Source organism: Tamandua tetradactyla, chromosome 11 (genome assembly GCF_023851605.1).
Source record: "Tamandua tetradactyla isolate mTamTet1 chromosome 11, mTamTet1.pri, whole genome shotgun sequence".
In the NCBI taxonomy this organism is placed as follows: Eukaryota; Metazoa; Chordata; class Mammalia; order Pilosa; family Myrmecophagidae; genus Tamandua; species Tamandua tetradactyla.
The window spans coordinates 89,647,059-89,668,001 of NC_135337.1; the positions used below are offsets into that span (position 1 = coordinate 89,647,059).

Consider the following 20,943-nt stretch of genomic DNA (forward strand, 5'->3'; position numbering starts at 1 on the left):
ATGACTGTCTCCTGTTTAAGTGAATTTATTATCACTGTCATTGAAACCATGTATTTACCAAAAAGTATCTGCAATTCAGTTATGTGGTGGTTTGCCCAGGGCCCAGCAGTTCTCCCTGCTCTGGCAAGTACCTGGTCAAACCAGACCACTATCCCCCATCCCGGCCACCGTCTGTGGTCCCATCCTGTACCAGATGGGACCAAGCTGGTTGGTTGGTCAAGTTACTGCAGGTACCCAGATAGAAAATCAAATGGACACCAAACGCAGGTAAAGGGAAGCCTGTACTATACTCCCAGGGACTACAATTTCCACTCACGTAAGCCACGCAAAGTGTCATCTAGAAATGACAACCGATAGCTCGGGACCTCCTTTTCTGCAGACCCCACATGTTGGAAGGGAACATAGCACCCCTCTGCTCCCTGCCTTATCTGTCTTTTTTGTGAAGTCTCTTTCAGTGGCAGAGTCCAGTCCTGGCTGCAGTGTCTCAGAAACTGGCTTTAAAAAATACATAACTTTGGGCGGGCCACGGTGGCTCAGTGGCAGAGTTCTTGCTACCATGCCAGAGACCCCAGGTTCGATTCCCAGTGCCCACCTATGCAAAAAAAAGTAACTTTTTAGTTTGAAATAATTTCAAACTTATAGGAACATTGCAAAATAATGCAAAACCAAGACAGAGAACTCCAATAAATGCCCCCCACCCAGGAACCCAGATCCACTGACTTTTAACATTTTACCGCATCTGCCCTATCATTCTATTTTCCAACTATTTATCCATCTGTCCATCCATCTATCCATCATCTATCTATCAACCTATTTATCTGTCTGCTTTCTAAAGATTTGAGAGCAGCTGTATGCATCATGTTCCTTAACACACACTTCCATGTACAGGAAACTGGCAATGGTATGGCTGTGTTCTCACCCTGGGACTGGCCCACTCAGGTACTGTGCCCTGTGGGCCCAGCAGCCATCACTGCCTGTGCAGGTCTACATGGGAAGCGCTGGCCCGAAAGGCAGAGGGAGTAGGCAGGTTTTGCCTTTCGGAAACTCTTCGGTAAGCAATAAAGAATAGTTTTTTTTTTTAATAATTTTTCCATTACCTTTTTTTAAATATATATATGTAACAGGCAAAAAGGTCCCATTCCAGAACTATGGCTTCCTGAAAAGGTTTCCTTTTCCTCTCTGTTCCATCTTCCTACAAAGGGCCTCTGAGCTTTGAAAAGGGAAAAGACCTTCTCGGAAGCTCCACAATCCCCAGAAAAGGTCTCACAGCTCCAGAACCTGACACAACAACCCATCCAAGTATGGAAAATAGAGGGGTGGGGATTCAGAGAGGGGGCCAGGTGGCCCTTTCCACGAGCAGAAGAAAGGGGCATCTTGTAGAAGAAACAAAGAGGTGTCCCCGAACCCCCCCCCTTAAAGGCAGGGCTTTCAACCGCAGCCTGGCCAGCATTCAAGGTCGGGTGATTCTTTGTCGGGGGGACCATTCCATGCACTGGTCACACCCCCGAAGATGTCACCACCATCACATGAGAAAGCCAAAAATGTCTCCAAACATTGCCAAATGACCTCCCGGGCAACAAACACCCCAGATAAGAACCACTACCCCTTTGGCCCAGTACTGAGGGAATCCCCAAGATGCCAGGTTTTCAGTGCTGAAGCCAGAAAGTCCTGAGCAAACGGGAATGAGCTGCTTGCCCCCTCTCTCCTCTGCCCCCCTACCCCCACGGCCCATTTTCTCTTCTACCTTCAGGAATATTAGGATTAGCTCTCCACTGCCCTACACCTACACCTAAAAAACAGGACACTCCCACTCATTAGTTTCTTTCAAGAGCCCAAACATCAGCCTTTGCCCTCTATCTCCCAGGACTAACATTTCCACGAGGCTCTTTGAGACTTGCCAAATTGCTCACATATTTCTTCCATTACTGAGGCCGAAACTGGCCCAGAACCTCGGGGAGCAGAGGCAGCCACACCCCACTAAGGACGTGATCAGGGTGCAGAGCTGGGGTTTGCCCATATTTCACTCTCCAGCCATGGAGAGGATGGGGAGCCATTTAGCTTTGCTCTGCTCCCTGAAACCCCATCCCCAGTCTTCTACTCAGGGGACCCCACCCTGATCAGCCTGGGCTCAACACCCCCACCACCCCCCAACTTTCTATCCACTATCCTCTTCCTTTTCAAGGCCCTTGGCCCACCAGGGAAGCATTCCTGTTACTCAGGAAACGATGATGTCATAAAGATGGGTGGGGCATCAGATTCCTCCCACAGCCCCCCCCCGCCCCCCAAATGAGGTCCCAAGCTGCAGGTGTTACTGCTTGGGAATTCATATGGTGGCTCTGGTGTGGGCACATTTTCTGAGTGGGGCTAGAGGCTATCTACAGCCAGGGGCTATAATACACGTATTACACCCTGTCTGTGTTCCTGGCTGTATGTTATATAATCACCATTATGCAATGACTCCCATTATATAATAATTATGTACTAATGGGGATCTAATCTGCAGGTATCATCGGGACATGCTCCCAAGGGTGGAAGGCCAGCCCCTTGCAGATGGCCTCCAGGCATCTCCCGGGCACCTCCCGGATTCCCCGCGTGCTTTCACACAGCCTGGGGCAGTCACCAGGGGCCACCACCTCCTGGCTGGCTGTTCAACAGCCCTGAACCCTCTCCAGACCCCCCCTCTATGTCTCCTGCCCCGTTTCTGACTTCTCAGCTGCATGCCTGGCCTGGATGGGATGCTTTTCTCTCTGAAGTGTCATTAAGACCCAAAGGATTCTGATGAGATAAACCTTGTTAGGTCAAGTGGCACCTCATACCCTATTTTAAAAAAGGAAAGTAGTAAAATGAGGAGGACAGGAAGAAGAAAAATGAGGAGGAGGAGCAGGCAGGATGGAGAGGGGAAGAAGGAGAAGGAAGAGGAGGGGAAGAAGAAGAAAAAGGAGGAGGAGATGCCGGGAAGATGGAAACAGGAAAACAAAGGAGAAGAAGGAAGAGAAAGAGCAGAGGAAAGAGGAGCAGAAAAGCCTCTCAGGTGCCAGGCCAGTCGGCAGAGGGTCTGCCTGGCAGAAGGATGCCTATGCCTTCCAAGAAAGTGCTAGAAGACTGCCTGGGAGGGCTAGGTGCAGCCCCTCCCTTTGACCTTAGATACCGCAGTGGCCTTGGGTACAGTCCTAACCTCTGCCTTCTGAGCTATGCCGCCAGCAGGAAGCCCTGGAGAGGGGACCCGGCTGCCTCAATGTTTACACTCTGCCTTTCCCCCAGGAAGGCATGCTGGAAAAAGAGGACAGGAACACTGGCCCTGCATCTCGGGAAGCTGGTCATGAGGGTGGGAAGGGCAGAGTGGGAAAATTAAGATCCCAGTGGCCACTGGACAGAGCCAATTCAACTCAGCCCACAGCTGCAGGCAGCACTTGAAATCGATGGTTTTATATCTATGTCTACCAATCTATCTGTATATCTGCATGTCCGTACCTCTATACCTATATCTTTACCTATATAACTCGAATCCTAGATAGGTATCTCTGCATCTACATCTGAAGTTACTGGATTTGTGAACTTACAGAAACAACTGGACGAACTTACAATGACCTGTCAAGAAAGCTCTCGGGGTGCAGAGAGGGGTCTGCCTCTTACACTTCCCTACTGTTTGATTTTGCACAAAGCATGTGCTTGACCTCTGCCATAAAAAAATTTGGATGCATCGTTTTATCCCAAGAGCCATGCTCGGGCCCTAGCAGAACCCTGCCCTCACTGCAGGGAAGCAGCTACTGCTCTTCCCTGACTGGGCTGGGGCTGGGTGGGGTGGCCCAGGTCACAGGCCCAGCACCTGGGGAAGACCAGCAGGCAGGAAGTGAAGGAAGAGGGAGATGTAGCGAGGCTCAGAGACAGGTTTGGGTTCCTCACAAGGGAAAGAGGACTGAGACTGCTTAAGCCCCAAGACCTGATGTGGGAAAAGGGGAGAGGGCCTAGGATACCAGGGGGACAAAGGAGAGATGAGATTCTCAAGCAGAGTCGAAGCCAGGTGTGAAGGCAGCTCATTGTCCAGGCATGGGCTCTCACCCAGTGGGATGTTGAGCAATATCTGGAGACTTTTTCAGCTGTCACATCTTGGGGGGGGGGGGGGGGGTGCAGTGCTTCTGGCATGGTATAGGTTGAGGCCAGGGAAGCCGCTAAATGGACTCTTAGAGCAAAGAATTTTCCCAGCCCCAAATGTCAGGAGTGCCATGGATGTGGGGGGCTGGTGTGTGTCTTTGCTCCAGGGGTACCGATGCTCCCAGGAAGGAAAAAACTGAGTGTTAGGAAGCACAGACCCAGAGAGGGTTCTGGAAGCGGGAACCAGTCTCTCCCACAGCCCAGCCCTGCCGTGCCAGGAGAGCTTTTTACACACCCAGCCCTGACGTTTTCACACTTGAAGAGCAGGGTAAGTGCGTATGCCTCTGGGGAGGGAGCAGAAAAGGTGACAGTAGCAAGTTAGTGCAAGACTTTCAGCGATCATCTGATTAATTGGGATAATTACATTCATTTTTCATTTTAAACTGTGATTCCGGTCCTGGGTCCCCAGAGTGTGGGATCTGGGTTCCCAAGCCTTCCTGGTCCACACCTGTGTTTCCTGTAAGCTTCTTTGTGCAGGTCAAGTGCGGTCCCCTCCCTACTGTTCCCAGCTGGAGGCAGGGCTCTGTGCCCCAGCATCCAACCAGGTGGTCAGTGGGGTGCAGGGCCAGCATGGTGGACAGGGCCAACTGCACACTCAGCCTCCACCATATGCCCAACCTCAGGGAGGAGTCCTTGAGCCAAGCTGAAAGCAGCCACAAAGGCCTCAAGGATGGTTCCTAAGTGGACCCACCCACTTGCTCACACCCAGGGCCAGGAGGTTGAGGAAGCAGCAAGACCAGTGGAGGAAGGCAGGGGCACTCAGCAGCCTGGAGACCCCAGACCCTTCTGCCAAAATTTATCATGTGGCCCACTTCAGCTCCTTCTTTAAACAGTGGGAATGGGAGGCGCTGCCCTGCCTCTTAACATTCAGCCACCATGAGGAAATCAGCTAAGAGCAGGCCAAAAAGGCTCTGTCACCTGACAGAGACCAGCTCACTCTTAACCATCCTTCAAGAGGTGATTCAGGCATGTCAGGTCCCAGGGAGGCTTACCCCTCACCCCCACTCCGATGCACACATGGCTCCCTACAGGTGTGTCGGCTGTGCACACACGTCCAGCCATGAACACTGACTCTAAAACCAGAACCACCTTTGTAAGAATTTGGGAAGTTTACAGCTCAGGGTCTCAGCCAAACCCAGTCTCCAAGGGATAAGCTGAATTCGACCTTGTTAGCATGTCCCCACCTCCACGAAATAGGGAAAAGACATGTGGCACAGCCTGGGCAGACGTGCCCTGGTGGAGACCCTGGAATCCATGGAGGTGTGCCCCAAATGACAGTGAGTAACAGCCCTGGGCCTGGGACAATAGCAGTGGCCAGCCCTGGTTATCCCCAGAGCGCTGACAGTGGGGTGAGGGCCTAAGAACACCCACCAGGGAGCCAGGATGCTCTGTGGGGGCAGATGTGTCACTCAGGGTACAGACCTGCAGAAGGCAACGCCCAAAGGGAGAAAGATGGGTACGTGTCACTTACTTCTCTGACAAAAGCAATGAGACCAAAAGAAAAAATTTTTAAATCCCCAGAAAGCCAGAAAATCAGGTGTGAGACACCCACACAGACAAAATCACCCCAGAGGGAGACGCCCAGCCTAGCCCGACCTCCCGCGATGTGTCCCACTGCCTCTGGGACCCTCTTCAAATGCCAACCACCCTCAGCTCAAACGCACTTAAGATGGCGACGGCGGCCTGCAGGCCTGGGTGTTTGTCGGGCTGTTTTCCATGGTGCCCTCGGTGCCAAGAAAAACCTATCATCAAAAATGCCATCGGCTATATTTATCTATCTCCCAGCCCCCCCGCCCCAGCCTCCTCCTCCCGTCTGCCAAGCAGGCCCTGCAGAGCCCCCCCTCACCCAGTGGGCATGGTTCCCTGTTGCCCAGAGCCTCGGTCTCCGGCACCCTCTTTCCAAACCCCAGTGCAGGAACTAAAAGGTGTGAGCCTGAAGTCTGTCCCCCACAAATGCTCATCTGAGGGTCTCTGGTCCTTGATGTGGTCCCAGACATGGGTAAGTGTGGCACTGCCCTGCCCTCAAAACCCTGTAGCAGGGGGTCCTGGATCCTTGGGGTGGGGACTGGCATTTCAGGTTCTCACATTCCAGCAAAACGAGGTGCCTGGAGACAGGGAGGCTGGAAGATGTGGTCTCGTCCTAGGCCCACAGGTAGCATTTCCAGCAAGACGCCACCTTGCCCCTCCAGGTGGCCAATCTCTTCAGCTGGAGGTAGAGCAGGAGGTCCTAGCCAGAGAATTTCCCAGAATTTCCCGAGAATGTACTGGAAGAATCTCCATGCCACCTTCTCCCAACCGAGGGAACAAACGGTGGAGGCTGGGCCAAGATTGAGAGGAGCTCAAATCCACGGCTGCCAATGCATCCTCTGTGAGGGTCGGGGTGTGGGGGGAAATGGCATTTGGTGCTGGGGCCCTTTCCCACACTGAGACCCCCACAGCATGGAAGAGTGTTCGTGGTGAGTTAACAACTGTGCCCTAGCCACCATCACCCCCATCTCCTGTGAGCACTTGGGGATCATCCTGTTGCCTCACCCCAAGAAGGCCACAGCTCACTGGAGAGCCCCCAACTCAAAAAAGAGTCCCAGGGACTGGCTCCTCTGCAATCGAAGCAACCCAAATAAATTTTGTAACCCAGAAGCTCTTTCTCTCCTGCCCCCTCCCCCTCCGCTGGCAAATGAAAACAAACAAGAAATCAAAGGGGCCTTTTGTGCGAGCACCGCACTGACACGGCTAGGGCCTTTGAAAAGGCTCCTGAATCGGACACTGAAGGATAAAATAACTGAAGCGTGGCAGGTCCTGAGACAGAGGGGGCGGGGGTGTGTGGGGTGGGGATGGGATTGAGAGAAAAGGGAGAACAGGATGAAGGGAGAGTCACCTCTGTCCTGGGCACAAGAAGACACTCAGAAAGCTCCCTCCTCTGCCCGGTTGCCACCAGGCACCAAAAGAGATGGAGGGCAGAACACCACTGTCATTGCCCCTTTGGACCCTCCTTCCTCGGGGCTCAGCAACACCAGCATGTGGCTGGGACAAGCCTACCTGCCCCCACCCCGTGGTGGCCCCCCCAACATGGCTCTGCCAGGTCTCCCCTCACTTCCAGCACTGATCACTGCAGGTTCATGCCTGGGTGATGGAGCCCTCTGGAAGTTATCCCAAGGCCTTCACCCAAACCCTTCTGGACACATATGCCTGGGTCCTGCCTTGCTCCCTGTGGGCTCACTGAGCAGCAAATGTGAATAAAGGAAATTCTAGCATACTTTGATAGTGCCAAAAAGCCAACTGAGTCCTCAGGAAGTTCTACTATGCATCTGCCCAGCAGCCCCTTCTGCTGCAGAATGAATGGCTCTGTCTACTCAGGGCTGACAACGGAGCACAGCTGGTCACAGCCACGTAATGGCCAGTGTATGTCTGGCTCAAAGGCAAAAATGACTCTTTCTCTAGCTTCAGCTACAGCTTCCCACCGACCCCATGAGGTGAGCACTCCACTGGCGAGTTCAGGCAGCAGGGGAGGATGGCACTATGGACACAGGGGACTGGAGCAGGGGAAAGGGTCTGAGAAAGACATCAAGCTGAGCGATTGGTCTGGGCACTTCTGATGTTCCCCTGGGAGCCAACCATTCCCTCCATGAGGCCACCTGTGGACACAGTTATCCCTATACACCGCTTAGAGCCAGGCCCTTCATGTGACACTGACACTCCCGGGAGCCATAAGTGCACAACCAGGGCAACCGCACAGGCCCCATGCCTGGTCCACTACTCTGTTGTTGCTGCAATTCCTAATAATTTCTGAACAAGGGCTCTGCATGTTCCTCCTGGACTGGACCCGCAAATTATTTAGACAGAAGGCCCTCCTGCAAATTATGTAGCTACCATGGTCAGCTGAAATCCAGTGGCATTGGATTTCAGTGTTCGATTCCAAACGCTCTGGTTTAAGAGGGACCAGGACAAAGGGCTCCGGGGGCCAAGTTCAAGGCAGGAGGGGACCGGCAACATTTGGCCCATAGAGGTGGCAGCTTCCTGGGCAGAGGGATAGAAAGGGAAAAGCAAGCTGCCTTCGATATTCAATATTCAAAAGGCTGCAGTGTCACGGAAAAACCAGCTCAAACCTGAGTTATTCCTTAAGTCGAAACAAGACCAATGGGTGAAGGTTGTCAAGGGACAGACAGATGTGTGCTCACCAAGCTGTTAAGTATAAATGACAATTGCAACGGTAGTTGTCCACTGCTCACCTGTTTCGTACATGCCAGTTATCTTTACATGTTAGCTTTGCATCATCCTTTCAACCAGAAATACTGAGGAATTTTGCAACAACCAAAGCTGACATCTGAGGGTTGGTGACATCTCTTCTGGAATGTTCTAAAGGAGCCCCTACATAGGGTTGAAAAGCCAACCCACAGATCATTCTAATTTTACCAACTGGTTCCTGGGCCCTGCTGCCTTTGCCAGCCCTGGCACCAGATGGCGCTGCCTCACAGGTGCAGGGTGGGGGCACTCTTGGGCCTTGAGGAAGGAGGCAGAGTAGAAGGTGGCAAAGCATGCATGTCAGTGGTTAGTCCCCTGAGAGAATCCCTCCCACACTGCTCAAGATCAGAACCCCCTGGAAAGGTCAGCAGCCAAGCAAAGGCTAGAGGGGGCATTGGCAGGGACTGGCCACACCTTGGCAGAGCTGGCACAGGGGATGCAATGCCTGCCAGCATGAGGGAGGATGCGGAGAAGAAGCTCACCCTCCTGAAAGCCAACGCCTTTGGCCAAGTCCTGAGTAGTGAAGCTTGGTGAGCCCTCAGACCCATCAGGGGATGGACTGAACAGTTGAAAAAGTTCACACGACCACATCCTCGGGTGCTAAATCAATCTCCTGCACAGGTAAGGCTGACACAGACCACTCTGACCTGGAGGCAGTCTCCTACCAGTGCAACAGACTCAAAGACCCAAGAGGGTGCCGTCTACAGAGTACACACTAGAGGAAAACTCACAGGTCACAGAGGACCCAGAATCTTCAACAATAGCAGCAAAAAATTGCCAGAAAAGGAAAAAAGAAGGAGGAAGGGGAGAAGGAAAAAAGCCATATACTATGAAATTTGAAAGATTTAACCCCTCGCAATGCACAGAGCTTATTTGCATCCTTTTTCAGGCAAATTAACTATAAAATACAAATTAGGAGATAATTAGCATTCTAGTGTTCTGATACTACTAAAGTATTGATTGGCTTTTTTTTTTTTTTTTAGGTCAAGATAATGGTATTGTGGCTACATTCAGAAATGTACACAGAAATATTTACAGATGAAAAGCCACGAGGCCAGCGTAGGCAGAGACAGGGTGGAATGAACGGACAGATGGATTAGAGGTCAGCCGTAAGTCGGTAACAGCTGACACCAGGGATGGGTATGTGGGGGTTCGTTGCACAGAAGTAAAGAGAAGAGGGTGTAGGAACTCCATAACTAAACAGGGGACCAGACAGAGAGGTTCGACCCTGAGAAACTGACAGTCTTCCCTGTTGAATTGCTTCCTTTCCTGGGACCAAAGTTTAGAGCTCTAGGAAGCTCTGAATGTGGGGGGCCACCTTCAGGGCACCTGGGTGCCACTTTAGAGGCTCGGCCACCCTTCCTCACCTAGGCCTGATTTCCAGTCTCAGCCCACGGTGCCCCGTGTCCACCTTCTCTGGGACACCTCCTTTCGCAGAAAGACACTGCGGCATCCCTTCCCACTCCAGAGCTCCTTGGCTGTACCCTGCCTCTGCCACACCTCCCAGATGTGGATGGATACACACACCATGAGACACCTTTCCAGCCAGAGGCTGTGCTCGTCACATCCCCCCCGCCCCCGCCAACAGGGCCAGGGATGGCCCTTAGAACCCATATTTTGGGAGTACAGCTCCTGGTGTCACACCACATCCCTCATTACCTTTTGACCACATCCATGTCTTACAGCCTCACCTGGGGCACAGCAAGGCTACCTGGAGGTGAGGCTGCACCCCCCCACACACACACCCAAGTCACCATAGCAGGTTCACCCGATTTGATGCTGCAGTCCAGATTTAAGGGATGCAAAAGCCCTTCTTCCAGAGTCCAGAACAACTCTTCTCAGGGCCCTCCCCACTCAGCCCCCGCATCCACTGTACGCTGGGAACAAAGAGCTGGCCTGCCAAGTGGATTCTGAGAAGGGGGCGCCCTCAAACAGCACCAGGTTTGGCAACTAAGCCACAGAAGAAGACCTACTCCAGCAGGCTGGGCCAGCTCAGGCGGGTCTTGAAACCACCAACCTACCCTCCTGCAAGGAAGAAAAGCCAAGGCCCACGACTTGCCATCCAGGCCACCACAACTTGCCCCTACACTCTTCAGTGAGGCCTGCTCTAAGTGAGTCCAGGCAAAATCAAAAACAAAAAAAAGAACACAACCCTACTTTCGTCAAAGCTATCTGGAATCCCCCTGAATTCTAGGGGAAAAAAAATTCCTCAGGTCTCAACTGGGCTTTTGCCCCAAAAGAGGTGGCTCTGGCCACATGCAATGGCAAGTGAATTCACTTAGGTTCCTGAACTAACGATCTTATGAGCTGGGTGGAGATGGGCAGCTGTGTACCCCTCTCCTGTCACTGGCCCAGTTGACCCAGCAGCCAGAGCCTGGCTGGAAAACAGTTCCCGAGCACCACACTTCATCTTAGCTTGGCCCAATGCTGGTACAGGCATGAATCTGGCCTAAAATAAATGAGACTGGGGAAATACAACTCAGTTACGAGGATTCATCCTGCTAGGAGGCCAGGTGGGAGGAAACCAGCTTAACAGAGAAAGGAGCAGTTTCCATGGTGGGAGTGCCTGGGACCCCTCAGCCTGAAGACGGGAGGAGGAGTCCCACATTGGAGAAACAATCTATGGTATTGACTGACAGAGTACCAGTGGTAGATCCAAGTGTCCCCCAGGCCACCTCCAATGCCACCAGGCAACACCCGTCTAGCTCTGACTTACACAGCAAACACAGAGATGAATTTTTTTGTTGTTGCTTAAGTATCTTTACCAAAAAGAAAGAGTGACAGAAAAAATTTCAAGCCCAAGTGGGTGAGGGGAGCTGACAGTTGGCCTGTCTACGTGAACGCTTGTGAAGTTCTCACAGGGCCTGCTACGGGCCTAGAAAGAAGCATGAGGTGGGGTCCAGAGGCAGGGCAGTGTCCACTGCCTCTAGCCGGCTACTAAAATCAGTTCTCAGAGGCAGAGAGAAGGCACAAGATAGACCACAAACGTGGCCTTGTCCTCCTTTCCCCCACCCCTGAAGTTCTCCAGCACAGCAAGTATCCATGACGCGCGGCTGAAAGCTCCTCTCTACCCCAAGTTTTCTTTCTGGATTTAGTCGTGCCATTCCTACTCCTCCCAACTTCCCAAGCAGGCAAGGGGGAGGCACAACAATTCTGAATCTCTTTTCCTTCTTGTGAGTGAACAAGAAAGAAAACACACACAGACACGCATACTCACACTCGCAGGAAAGAACATTTGTAAAAGCTGAAATTAAGCCATGTTCTCTCAGTTCTCTCACATTCGTATAAAGAGAGAAGGAAGATGAGAAGGGGAGAAGAAAAGAAAACTGAAAAGGAAAGGAAACCACGTGCGCGCGCGCACACACGCACAGAAAGGTTTGGTAGTCCTCTCATTACAAGTTGGTTGGGCATAATGTAAACACATTTCTGTCTTGCTTAATCATAGAGTGTGCCCGTTTAGGTTTCAAAGGCGACAGTAAATTGGGCGTAGCTGAGTGGAGGCTAAAAATTAACCAGCCATCTCTGTTTCAATTTCTAAGAAAACAAAAGCAGAAAGAAATTATAGAAAGGGAAAGGGCAAAGAAAGAACAAACAGAAAAAAAGGAACAGAAGGAAGGAAGAGAACTGAATGATCCCAACCCAAGAGGCAGGGTGACAGTAGAAAAGCAAAGAGGAGAACTAGGAAAAAATTACTTGTAGTGCGCAAGAACAAGGAAATCCTGCAAAATTCTGTGTGTGTGTGTTTCTTGCCCGGGGAGGCCATTCTCGGTCCTGACTGGGCCACAGGCTGCTTCTCTGCCACCCATCTGCCCTGGGTCTTCCCACTTTCAGCCGTCACAAGGTCAAAAGGAAGAGTTCAAGGAACTCCTTGCATTTTGTCACTCTCTCTGTGAAGTCAAATTACCTCCAGGCTCTCCAACAGGCAAATCCTGGTCAAACTACTCCTTCCTCATCCTTGCTGTGGCTTCACCACCTCAGTATCACCGTCTCAGAGGGGCTCCCTAACCTGCTTATCACTTTCCCTCCTCTCCTCTATTCACTCAGTCTCATCTCTGTGGCTTTTACATTCCTCTTTTTCTGCTGAACTGCATCCACCCCACTTGAGCCAAATGCGGCTTCACACCAGGACCAGGAGGAAAAGCTGCAGTAAAGCCGGCACCTGCTCCCCGATATTTCTCCAGATTCATTTGAACTGAGAGAAACGACTGCTTTTTTCTCTTTTTGCTCATCTCAAATGATTCAGGGGCACCCTTGCCCCAATTCTAACATCCTGCTGGTATCTTTTGGATTGGAGAAATTCTACAGAAATGGAGGTGCACCAAAACCATAATATGGCAAAGGGAATAGGAGAAGAAGAATGAGGGGGTGCAGGGTAGCACAAGGAGCGAAAAGAAGGGGGAAAATGGGGGGGAGTCGCTTATCATGCAGCTACCCCACCCCCCAGAAGGCCAACTGTCCCCCTACTAGGCCCGAAATCAGGGGCCTGACACCCAGAAGAAATTGCCAGCAGATAGAAGCAAACTAGAAGGGAATGAAAAGAAACACAAACCACCACCGTGCAGAGGAACCTACCAGGAGTGTGGACAAAGTAAGCCAGATAAAGGTCCAGTTCTTTGATCGTGACTCCAATGTGATGCGGCTGGACACACAGGCCGGGGTTCGAGCACTGGGGTGACTTGTAGAGCCTCTCCCCGTCAGTACTTTCCAATGGGATGCCCTTGAACAGGATGACCATGACCAGGTCCAGGCGCCACACTTTGTCGGCCTGGCGCAGGCAGTCGATGCGGCGGATCTTGCCTTTCTGGTCGGGGTTGGAGAGCACACAGCAGGGCGGCTTCTTGCCCGTGATGGTCAGCACGAAGTCCTCGCGGAACTCGGGCCGGATGTCTTTGCGCAGCTTGGCCAGCAGCCGCGATGCCCACTTCTGCTTGATCTCGGCCTTCTCTCCCAGCAGCTCGTCCTTCACTGCGCGCTCCTCATCCTTTGACATCCGCTTCTCGTGCTTCTTGAAGTACTTGCGCTTCCGCGCCTGCAGGTTGAACCAGGTGTAGGAGAAGGCGCGGACGTGAGGCAGTAGCGCCTCGATGAACGGGTGGAACTCATCCTGCAGGCGACAAGCCGGGAGCATGCGGGGCAAGGGAGGCGGGGAGGAGGGGAGTGCGGGGCGAGGGGGGAAAGAGAGAAGGAGAGGAGACGTGTTAACAGGGGGGATGCACAAGGAAAGATCGCCTTCTCCTCCTGCTCCCCCCCCCACCCTGCAAAAATAAAATAAAATTATCCTCTTCTGATTGTTCTTCAAAAGTGTGGTCACCGCCAGCTCAGAGGGCCACTTGCTCCCATTTCAGCCTCCACAGCCAAATAGAGGGACCCAGAGCCTAGTGCACACACCTCTTCCCTCCCTCTCTCCCTCCTCTCTCTTACACACACACACACACACACACAAACACACACGCGGGCGCGCGCACAGAGAACACTGCTGTCCACACACACACACACACACACACACACACACACACACACACACACACACGCTGCCGGTAACCCCGCCACGCTCTGTCGAGCCCATGACAGCTCCATGTTCTGTCGCAGCCTTGAACTTGGGTCCGCTGGCCCAGCCCCGCCGACGCATCCAGCCTCGCACAAACCCGCAGGCTCAACGCCACCAGTCGGGACACTGGTCGCGTTGGGCAGTCACTGCCGCCACCACCACCGCTCCCATCTCCCAACCATCCCTGCCCGCCCCCCACCCCCAGAAAGCAAGAAGATGACATTAGTGAGAGGAGCCGGATTTGGCTTCCCCCTTGCCCCAGGCGGTTTTCATTTTCTTTCCTCCTCCTCCTGATCCAACTGGAACATCCCACCCCAGAATTTTTCCATCAGATCTAAAGCCTCAAAATGTGGTATTCGGCATTGTTGTCGACAGCGATAACGGATGTTATTCGCAGTAAATGTACAAAACGCTTCTTGTTAGTACGAAAAATAAGGGGTGGTGTCTTGGCCACGTTAGGGTCAAAAGCTCCAAGGGTCCACTTGCGGGCCCCTTCTCCAGCTTCCCATTGACCCCTTCACCCTCTCTCCAGACAGTGAGTAACAGAGCGCTGGGCTGGGGGCTTATTCTTTATTTCCCACCACCACCCCCTCTTTTCTTTTTTCCTTTTTGGCTTTTTTGGCTTGTTAGAAGTTTAAATAAGAATGGATTTCTGTTCACCAAAATAAAACTGGAAAAAATTAGATAATTACCATTGGTCTGTAGCACTCGGCAAAGCCCAACGCCCGATTCTGAGATTCTGGACTCAAGAGTTGAGAGTTGGGGGTGGGTGGGGGAGGGGGAGGAGGAGGAGCAGGGGAGGAAGGTAAATGTTTTAAAGGGGGTTATTATTGGTGGTCTGGGGAAGAGGGGCCGGGCTTGGGTGGATTCACAAACCCTTCCCCCTCCTCTCCCCCCCCACGCTCCATTGCACAGAAGGGGGAAATTAATCTATCTATCTACATGTATACACATATATTTTTTAAGGAGCAAAAAGGAAGAAAGGTCAGGAGTAGCAAGCAAAGAAGGGGAGTGAGCCAGTTGTCACACACACCAGGTAAACAAAAGCCAACAAAAAAAATTTTTTTTCAATTTCTCCCCCTGTGCATCCTTTTGCAGTTAAAAAAAGAAAAGAATAATCAAAATTTAAAAATCAAAACCAACCTCCCACGATCCCTCCCACACACACATACATATACACACCCTACACCCCCCTCCCCGTGCAAAAACAAAAACCAGGAGGGAAAAAGCAGGCAGCTGAAGGAAAAGGCTTTCGGCTTTGGCAGCGGCACAGGGGTGTAAACTTCTCGCTGCCTCCCTCTGCCTGTTTGAAGGAAAAGGGGGAGCTTGCTTGCTCGCAGATTCCCGGGGAAGAGGGCGAGTTCTGACCGGCTGCAGACCGTCGCTGGCAGAGGCGTGCAAGAGAGAGAGTGAGAGTGAGAGTGAGTGAGAAAGAGAGAGAGAAAGAGAGAGAGAGAGGAAGCAAGGGAGGGAGGGAGGAAGAGAGAGATGGCGAGAGGAAGGACGTGGATGGGGTGTGTGCATGTGTGTGTATGTGCGTGTGTGCGTGCATTTGCGTGTATCTGTGCGCACTGGTTGGGTTCTCTCTCTTTTTTTTTTTTTTGCTTCTTTTCTCTCTCTCAAACTCCCTCTCTCTCCCCTTTCATGCTCAATCCCCATCCAATTGCTTGTGCCAAAGCCAGTAAAAAAAAAAAAGGGGGGGGGGAGAGGAAGGGAGAGGGAGAGAGAGGGAGGGGGAGAAGGATCCACCTATTTGGCAAAGAGACATCCATGGGCAGCCAATGGCTGCGTCCAAGGGGAGGAGGGACCAGGCGAGCCGGGGAGGGTGGGGAGAGCCCCCGGCGGTTGGAGACCAAAAACAATTTGCCCAATCGACAAGTTCATGTCTAATGAACAAGCAAAGTCCAGCAGTTATGAATTTTTCATTCCAGGCTCCCACTCTGGTCCATTTGGCAGCGGCCACCCAGCAAATTTGGTGGGGCGGGGGTGGGGGGGGGGGATAGGGAGGAGGAGGGAGGAGGGGGGAGGGGGAAGATGAAGGAAAACGTGGATTTTTTTTTTTTTTTGCCAGAAAGATAAATAAATAAAGGAGCGACTCGGGCGGGCGGGCTTGTGCGCCCCAGAAGGCCTTGGAGAAAGCAGCTGCGCCTTCTCTCGGTGTTTTGGTTTCAGTCTTTCTCCCAGGCCCCCGCACGCTCCCTTTTTCTGGTTCTATTTTTTTCCACTCTCTTTCTCTCTCTTTTATGGAGCCCACAGGGGTGAGTGGAAGTTTTCCTGCCCGTCCATGCACACGAGCTGAGCTGCGGTGCTATGAATAGAAAGAGAAGAAAGAGCGAGCGCAAAAGTGTCTGTGCAGGCGGCACTTCCAGGGCAGGGGACTCCTCGCGCACCCCAGGGAGGACGGTACCTTCATATTCCTCCCCCCCTCTACCCAATCAGGCGAGCTCCCCAACCCCCAGCTCTCCCCACACCCCCGGGCCCACACCCAGCCATGCACGCTCCATCAGCGGTGATGCCAACGCGAGGCAGCTCGCTCGCAGAACTGCGACAGTTGTATTAAAATAGCCTCCTGTCAAAGCGCGCCTTGCGCTGCCGAGTGCTCCACGCAGCCCCAGACGCAGCGGCCAGTCCCGGAGGGAGGAGGGCGGGGAGTGGTGAGGCGGCCGCAGAGCTGGACACTTCACCCCGTCCCGCCCCTCCAGCTCTACAGCCTCCGACCAGGCCCTCCCCACGTGACCCATGGCTGATTCCCACCCCCACCCCCAAAATCAATTCAAACAGAAGGGCCCCAACCGTACCATGCAAGGTAGCTGCGAAGGCATAAAATAAAACTAAGCCAAAGAGAGCCAACCACACGGAAAGGAACGGGCTCCAGCCAGGAGAACGAATGGGGCCTGGGTGAACTCAGTCACAGGAAGCTGCCCCCCACAGGGGAGCCCCACGCTCCCATTCAACCTGGACTGCCACTGGACCCTGAACATGGGAAAAGGTACTTGGGTTTCCGGTCTGCGCCCCTTAAATGGCAGGTCTGAGGCTGGCTCATAGCTGACTCAGAGGGGTATGATGAGAGGGGAAAGGGCAGGAGGCAGGCGCAGTGACAGACAGGGCTCTTAGGACTCAATAAATGATGTCCAAGGAGCCAAAGCTGTTAGCTTCGTGACCCCAGACCTCCAACCCTAACTCTCCAGCCAAGGAAGCTATCTTATCTTATAGAGTCAAAATAAGACTATAAATGGATAAGGGGTATAGGCTTTTCCTTTTCTTTAGTAATAAAAATGTTCTAAAATTGATTGTAGTGATAAATGTACAACCATGTGATGATATTATGAACCATTTATTGTATACTTTGGATGGATTGTGTAATATGTGACTAGATCTTAATAAACTGTTGAAAAAATTTTAAAAAGAAAAAAGATAAGCCCATAAAATCTACGGGTGAGTTTATATTTCGTACCTAGGTATTTTTCTAGAATCTTGATTTATACTAAATATTAGAAACCAAATGGAAAATGGCCCACATCGGCCTCCTGGAAAATCCCAGCATGTCTCCCCTTTTCTAAGGTTAGACCAGGAGTGGGTTGATTCTGAAAATCTGGTTGTTCACTAGGTAGGGGGAGGGAGGAGGGACGACAGCCCCAGAGACAGGAGCAGAAAGTTGGAAGGATGCAAGTGGAGGTTAAGGAAGCAGGAGAAGGCCCAGGATTGACTTCTAGAGGAAGGGAGAGGTCAAGAGGTCGAGTGGGGTTGGCCAAGGGATGGGAGCAGGGGTAGTGAGGAGAGGGGCTCCCTGGAACCTTGGGGACCCACGCAGACAGCCATGTGCCTCCTTAACACTTGCTGGACAGGAGGACCCTTCCCAGGGGGAGAACAGGAAGGGAGAACAATTGCTCAGTATCCTCCTCCAGCCAGTGCCATAACCTGGAAGGTGAGCAGAGTGGATTCCCAGGTACCAAGTAGCCAAGTAGCACTCTTCCCTCTCCCTATCCACACAGGGGTGCCAGCTTGGGGTGGAGCAGGGGAGACCCGCTAGGGTCTTCTCATTGCTTGGAGAGGGAGTGGGGAATAGAGGTGTCTCTCTCTTTTCCTCTCGTTGTCTCTGTCTCTCTCTCCTTGTAAGACTGCTCAGGTTCCATTAAAAACCCTTCAAGCACTCTCTGCCCCCAAGGCTTCCTCCACCTACATTCCACTGGTGGCAGCCAGTAGGCTTGGACACGCCCTCGGGAGCCCCAGACAAAAGGGACTGTCCCCCTTTTGTTAAGAAGGGAGTCAGGGCTCCAGTGGGAAGATTACCTGTCTCCGTTGTCAGCCGCCCCAACCTCCTTCCCTTCTTCCTTCCTGCCCTGCACAGGCAAACCAGAGCCAAGCTTCAAAAAAGAAACCCTCAGCCAACTCGGGCTCCCCAGCCTGAAGACACCAGCAATGCAAGGATTCAGGGGCTAGAGGGAGCCGGGCCCCAGAGGAAGCAGAAAAAGGGGAGCCAGAGAAAAAAGCAGTCACGGGAAAGGACGCTAGGGATGCTGAAAAGAGTGAGGGAAAAAAAGGAAATTTAAGTGAGACAAAAGGGGGAGAAACGCAGGGGAAAATAGGGAAAACGTATTTCCCCCATTTAAAAGAAAATTCTAGAAGCCGGAAATAAGACTCGTAAAATCTGCAAGGGCGCTTGGTTTGTGGAAAGGAATTTCTGTGCCTTTGTGAGAGCAAGGCCTTTCTCTTTTATTGTCGAGTACGGAGGATTTTTATTAAAACAGCAATGGTTTTCACTGGAATATTTTTTAAAATACTGGTGCCGGTTTGGGACATTGCTGAAAGAAAGACAGACGAGCAGGCCACAAGGCAAAAGCAAGAGAAGTGGGGAGAAAGAAAGAAAGGCAGACGGGGTAAGCCAAATTGGAATAAGAGCAAAGCTGGGCCCAGAAGTGAAAAGACAGAGAAGGGCAAAGATGACTTCCCTTGAAGGAAAAGCAGAACAGAGAGGGAAAAATAATCAGGAACAAAAGACGGAAAAAAAGGTCCAAGGGCAGGGTCCAAAAAAAAAATCTTAAACCTAGCTTAGAAAACTACTTCTACACAGAGAAAGTAAAATACTGTCACTTCCCAAATTCCATAAAATGGTCTTTAAACAAAGGCCTTATGCATTATTTGGAAGCAAATATGAAAATAGATAAGCACCTCACTCACCTATACAATATTAAGGATTCTTTGAGAAAACAAAATTAATCTCCCAGCGTGGCACATGTTTTGTGACTGTCCCATGTCATTATAACTGCCCATAATGAAACATCTAGAAATATAAGAATCTGGACCTTGAAAGCCAGGGCCTCTGTTAGGAGATCACTTCAGGTTTAATTAAAAAAAAAAAAAATCCCATTTTCCCACCTCCTGCTTTTCTTGTAGGCCCAGATTTACTCTTCCAAACCCTGGCCATATAACTCCATGTCACTGATGCAACCACACATAGTGCAAATAAGTGACAAAATTTACACAGAAATCACCAGATACTTCCGTGTCCATTTGATTCATTTTGCTATAGTTCATCTGTAGGCTGGCTGGAAAAAGGAGGCAGGAAATTTCAAAGGCCTCAACAAATTAGAGTTCTGGTTTCTTAACCCAATTTCTGGGATTTTTATAATTCAGCCCGGCCTTTGCTGGAGCCTAAAGAGGCTGACTTCACCATCGGTCCTGAGATGGCTTTGGGGAAGGCTGCAGAAAAGAGCAAGGGGCAGAGATGGGGACCCAGGACCCACCGACAGAGGGAGGGGAGGGGGTATCTCCTCTCCCAGGGACGGAACAGAAGGGCAGAAGGAAGGCAGCCTAGGCGCCCGAGGCTTGGCTGATTTGGACAAAGCGGGTTTGGGGCTGGCTCTGGCCTGCTCTCCCTGCTTCGCAGAAGGCCGGCCCCACGCGAGCCCTGCCAGCCGCCCTGGCGCCGGTGGCATAGGTTCACCCCGCACCTCCAGAGCCGGGTGCAGGCCGGGCCCTGTCCCAGAATCGGGGCCCTCTGCGCCTCTCTGGTAAGGTGTAACCCCGTCTCCTCCTTCCCTTTTTCCTGCTGCCTGCAGAGAGGGAGCGGGAGCAGGAGCGGGAGCGCTAGCCTGGGACCGGGCCAAGCAGGCCGCCTCGTTCTAGCTCCAAATGCCACCAGGCGCGCTGCCCCTCACCCTCCTGGCACGGAGCAGACCAGGGTAAGAAATAGGGGTATCTGGGGAGGCGACTTGTCCCCTCCAGTGTAGCTAGAAAAGCGTTCACTTTTGCCTCATTCTCTAGAGGAAATGGGAAACAAAAGCCCTACTCCTGGGTTTCAGATTTAGCTGGAAACTTCCTTGTGTCGCCAAATGGAAGGAAGGGCCAGAGCCTCTCCTCTGCCTGGTGGGGAGAACGGAGGGTCGGGGCAATGTGAGAAGCCTCTCCCCACCTCGCAGGCCCACGGTGGCCAACGGCCCAGGAGGAAACAAAAAGCCCTGCAGGCCAGCCTCACAACTTTCTCTAGGGGAGAACCGAAAATATGGCAAAAACGGAGATCGGGAGAAAGCCCCACATTTGGCTGAAACCAGAGTCCAACTGCCCAGCTCGCTGGGGCATATCTGGAAGACAAGAGCAGCCCAGAGCATACAGCAAAATATTTTTAAAAAGCACCAAAGGCATCTCTGGGAGCAAAGCCTCGGCACCCAGCAGAAAGCTCGTGGGTCCTCCAAAAAGAAGGGCCACCCACTACCCTCCATCACAGCTCCCCACACCCGCCAGGCATCCTACCCATGGTGGTACTCCCTAAGGGTGGTGGCCCACCTAGTCCATCAGTCGCCACATCCCTTGCTTTGCCAGCTCTGGGAGGGAAGGGCGGGGATGATGAGGGAGCGTTTCCCTGAGCCAGGGCACCCCCTATGCCCGGCCTATGCTCCCAGGCACTCTCGGCCTGGAGAGAGCCACTTCTCTGTCGGACAACAGTTCCACGGAAGGGGGGAGCTAAGCTAACCCAGCCCAGGAAGGCAGCTTCCCCGAAATACACA

At 52.2% G+C, this 20,943-nt stretch overlaps 1 protein-coding gene across 11 annotated transcripts in view; it reads right to left on the reverse strand.

Annotated features, from left to right (window-relative positions):
• The window catches only part of NFIX (nuclear factor I X), a 97,524-nt gene that overhangs the window by 47,616 nt on the left and 28,965 nt on the right, over nt 1-20,943 (reverse strand). For 7 of the 11 annotated variants that reach the window (XM_077121663.1, XM_077121661.1, XM_077121657.1 and 4 more), the window contains one exon: nt 12,964-13,495. In XM_077121663.1, coding sequence (XP_076977778.1) covers nt 12,964-13,381 — 418 coding nt within the window. In that variant the 5' untranslated portion in view covers nt 13,382-13,495. Of the gene's footprint in view, nt 1-12,963; nt 13,535-14,036; nt 14,061-14,631; nt 14,714-20,943 lie in introns of those variants that run through there. The other 4 variants (XR_013159629.1, XM_077121658.1, XM_077121662.1 and 1 more) reach the window with 4 other exon arrangements.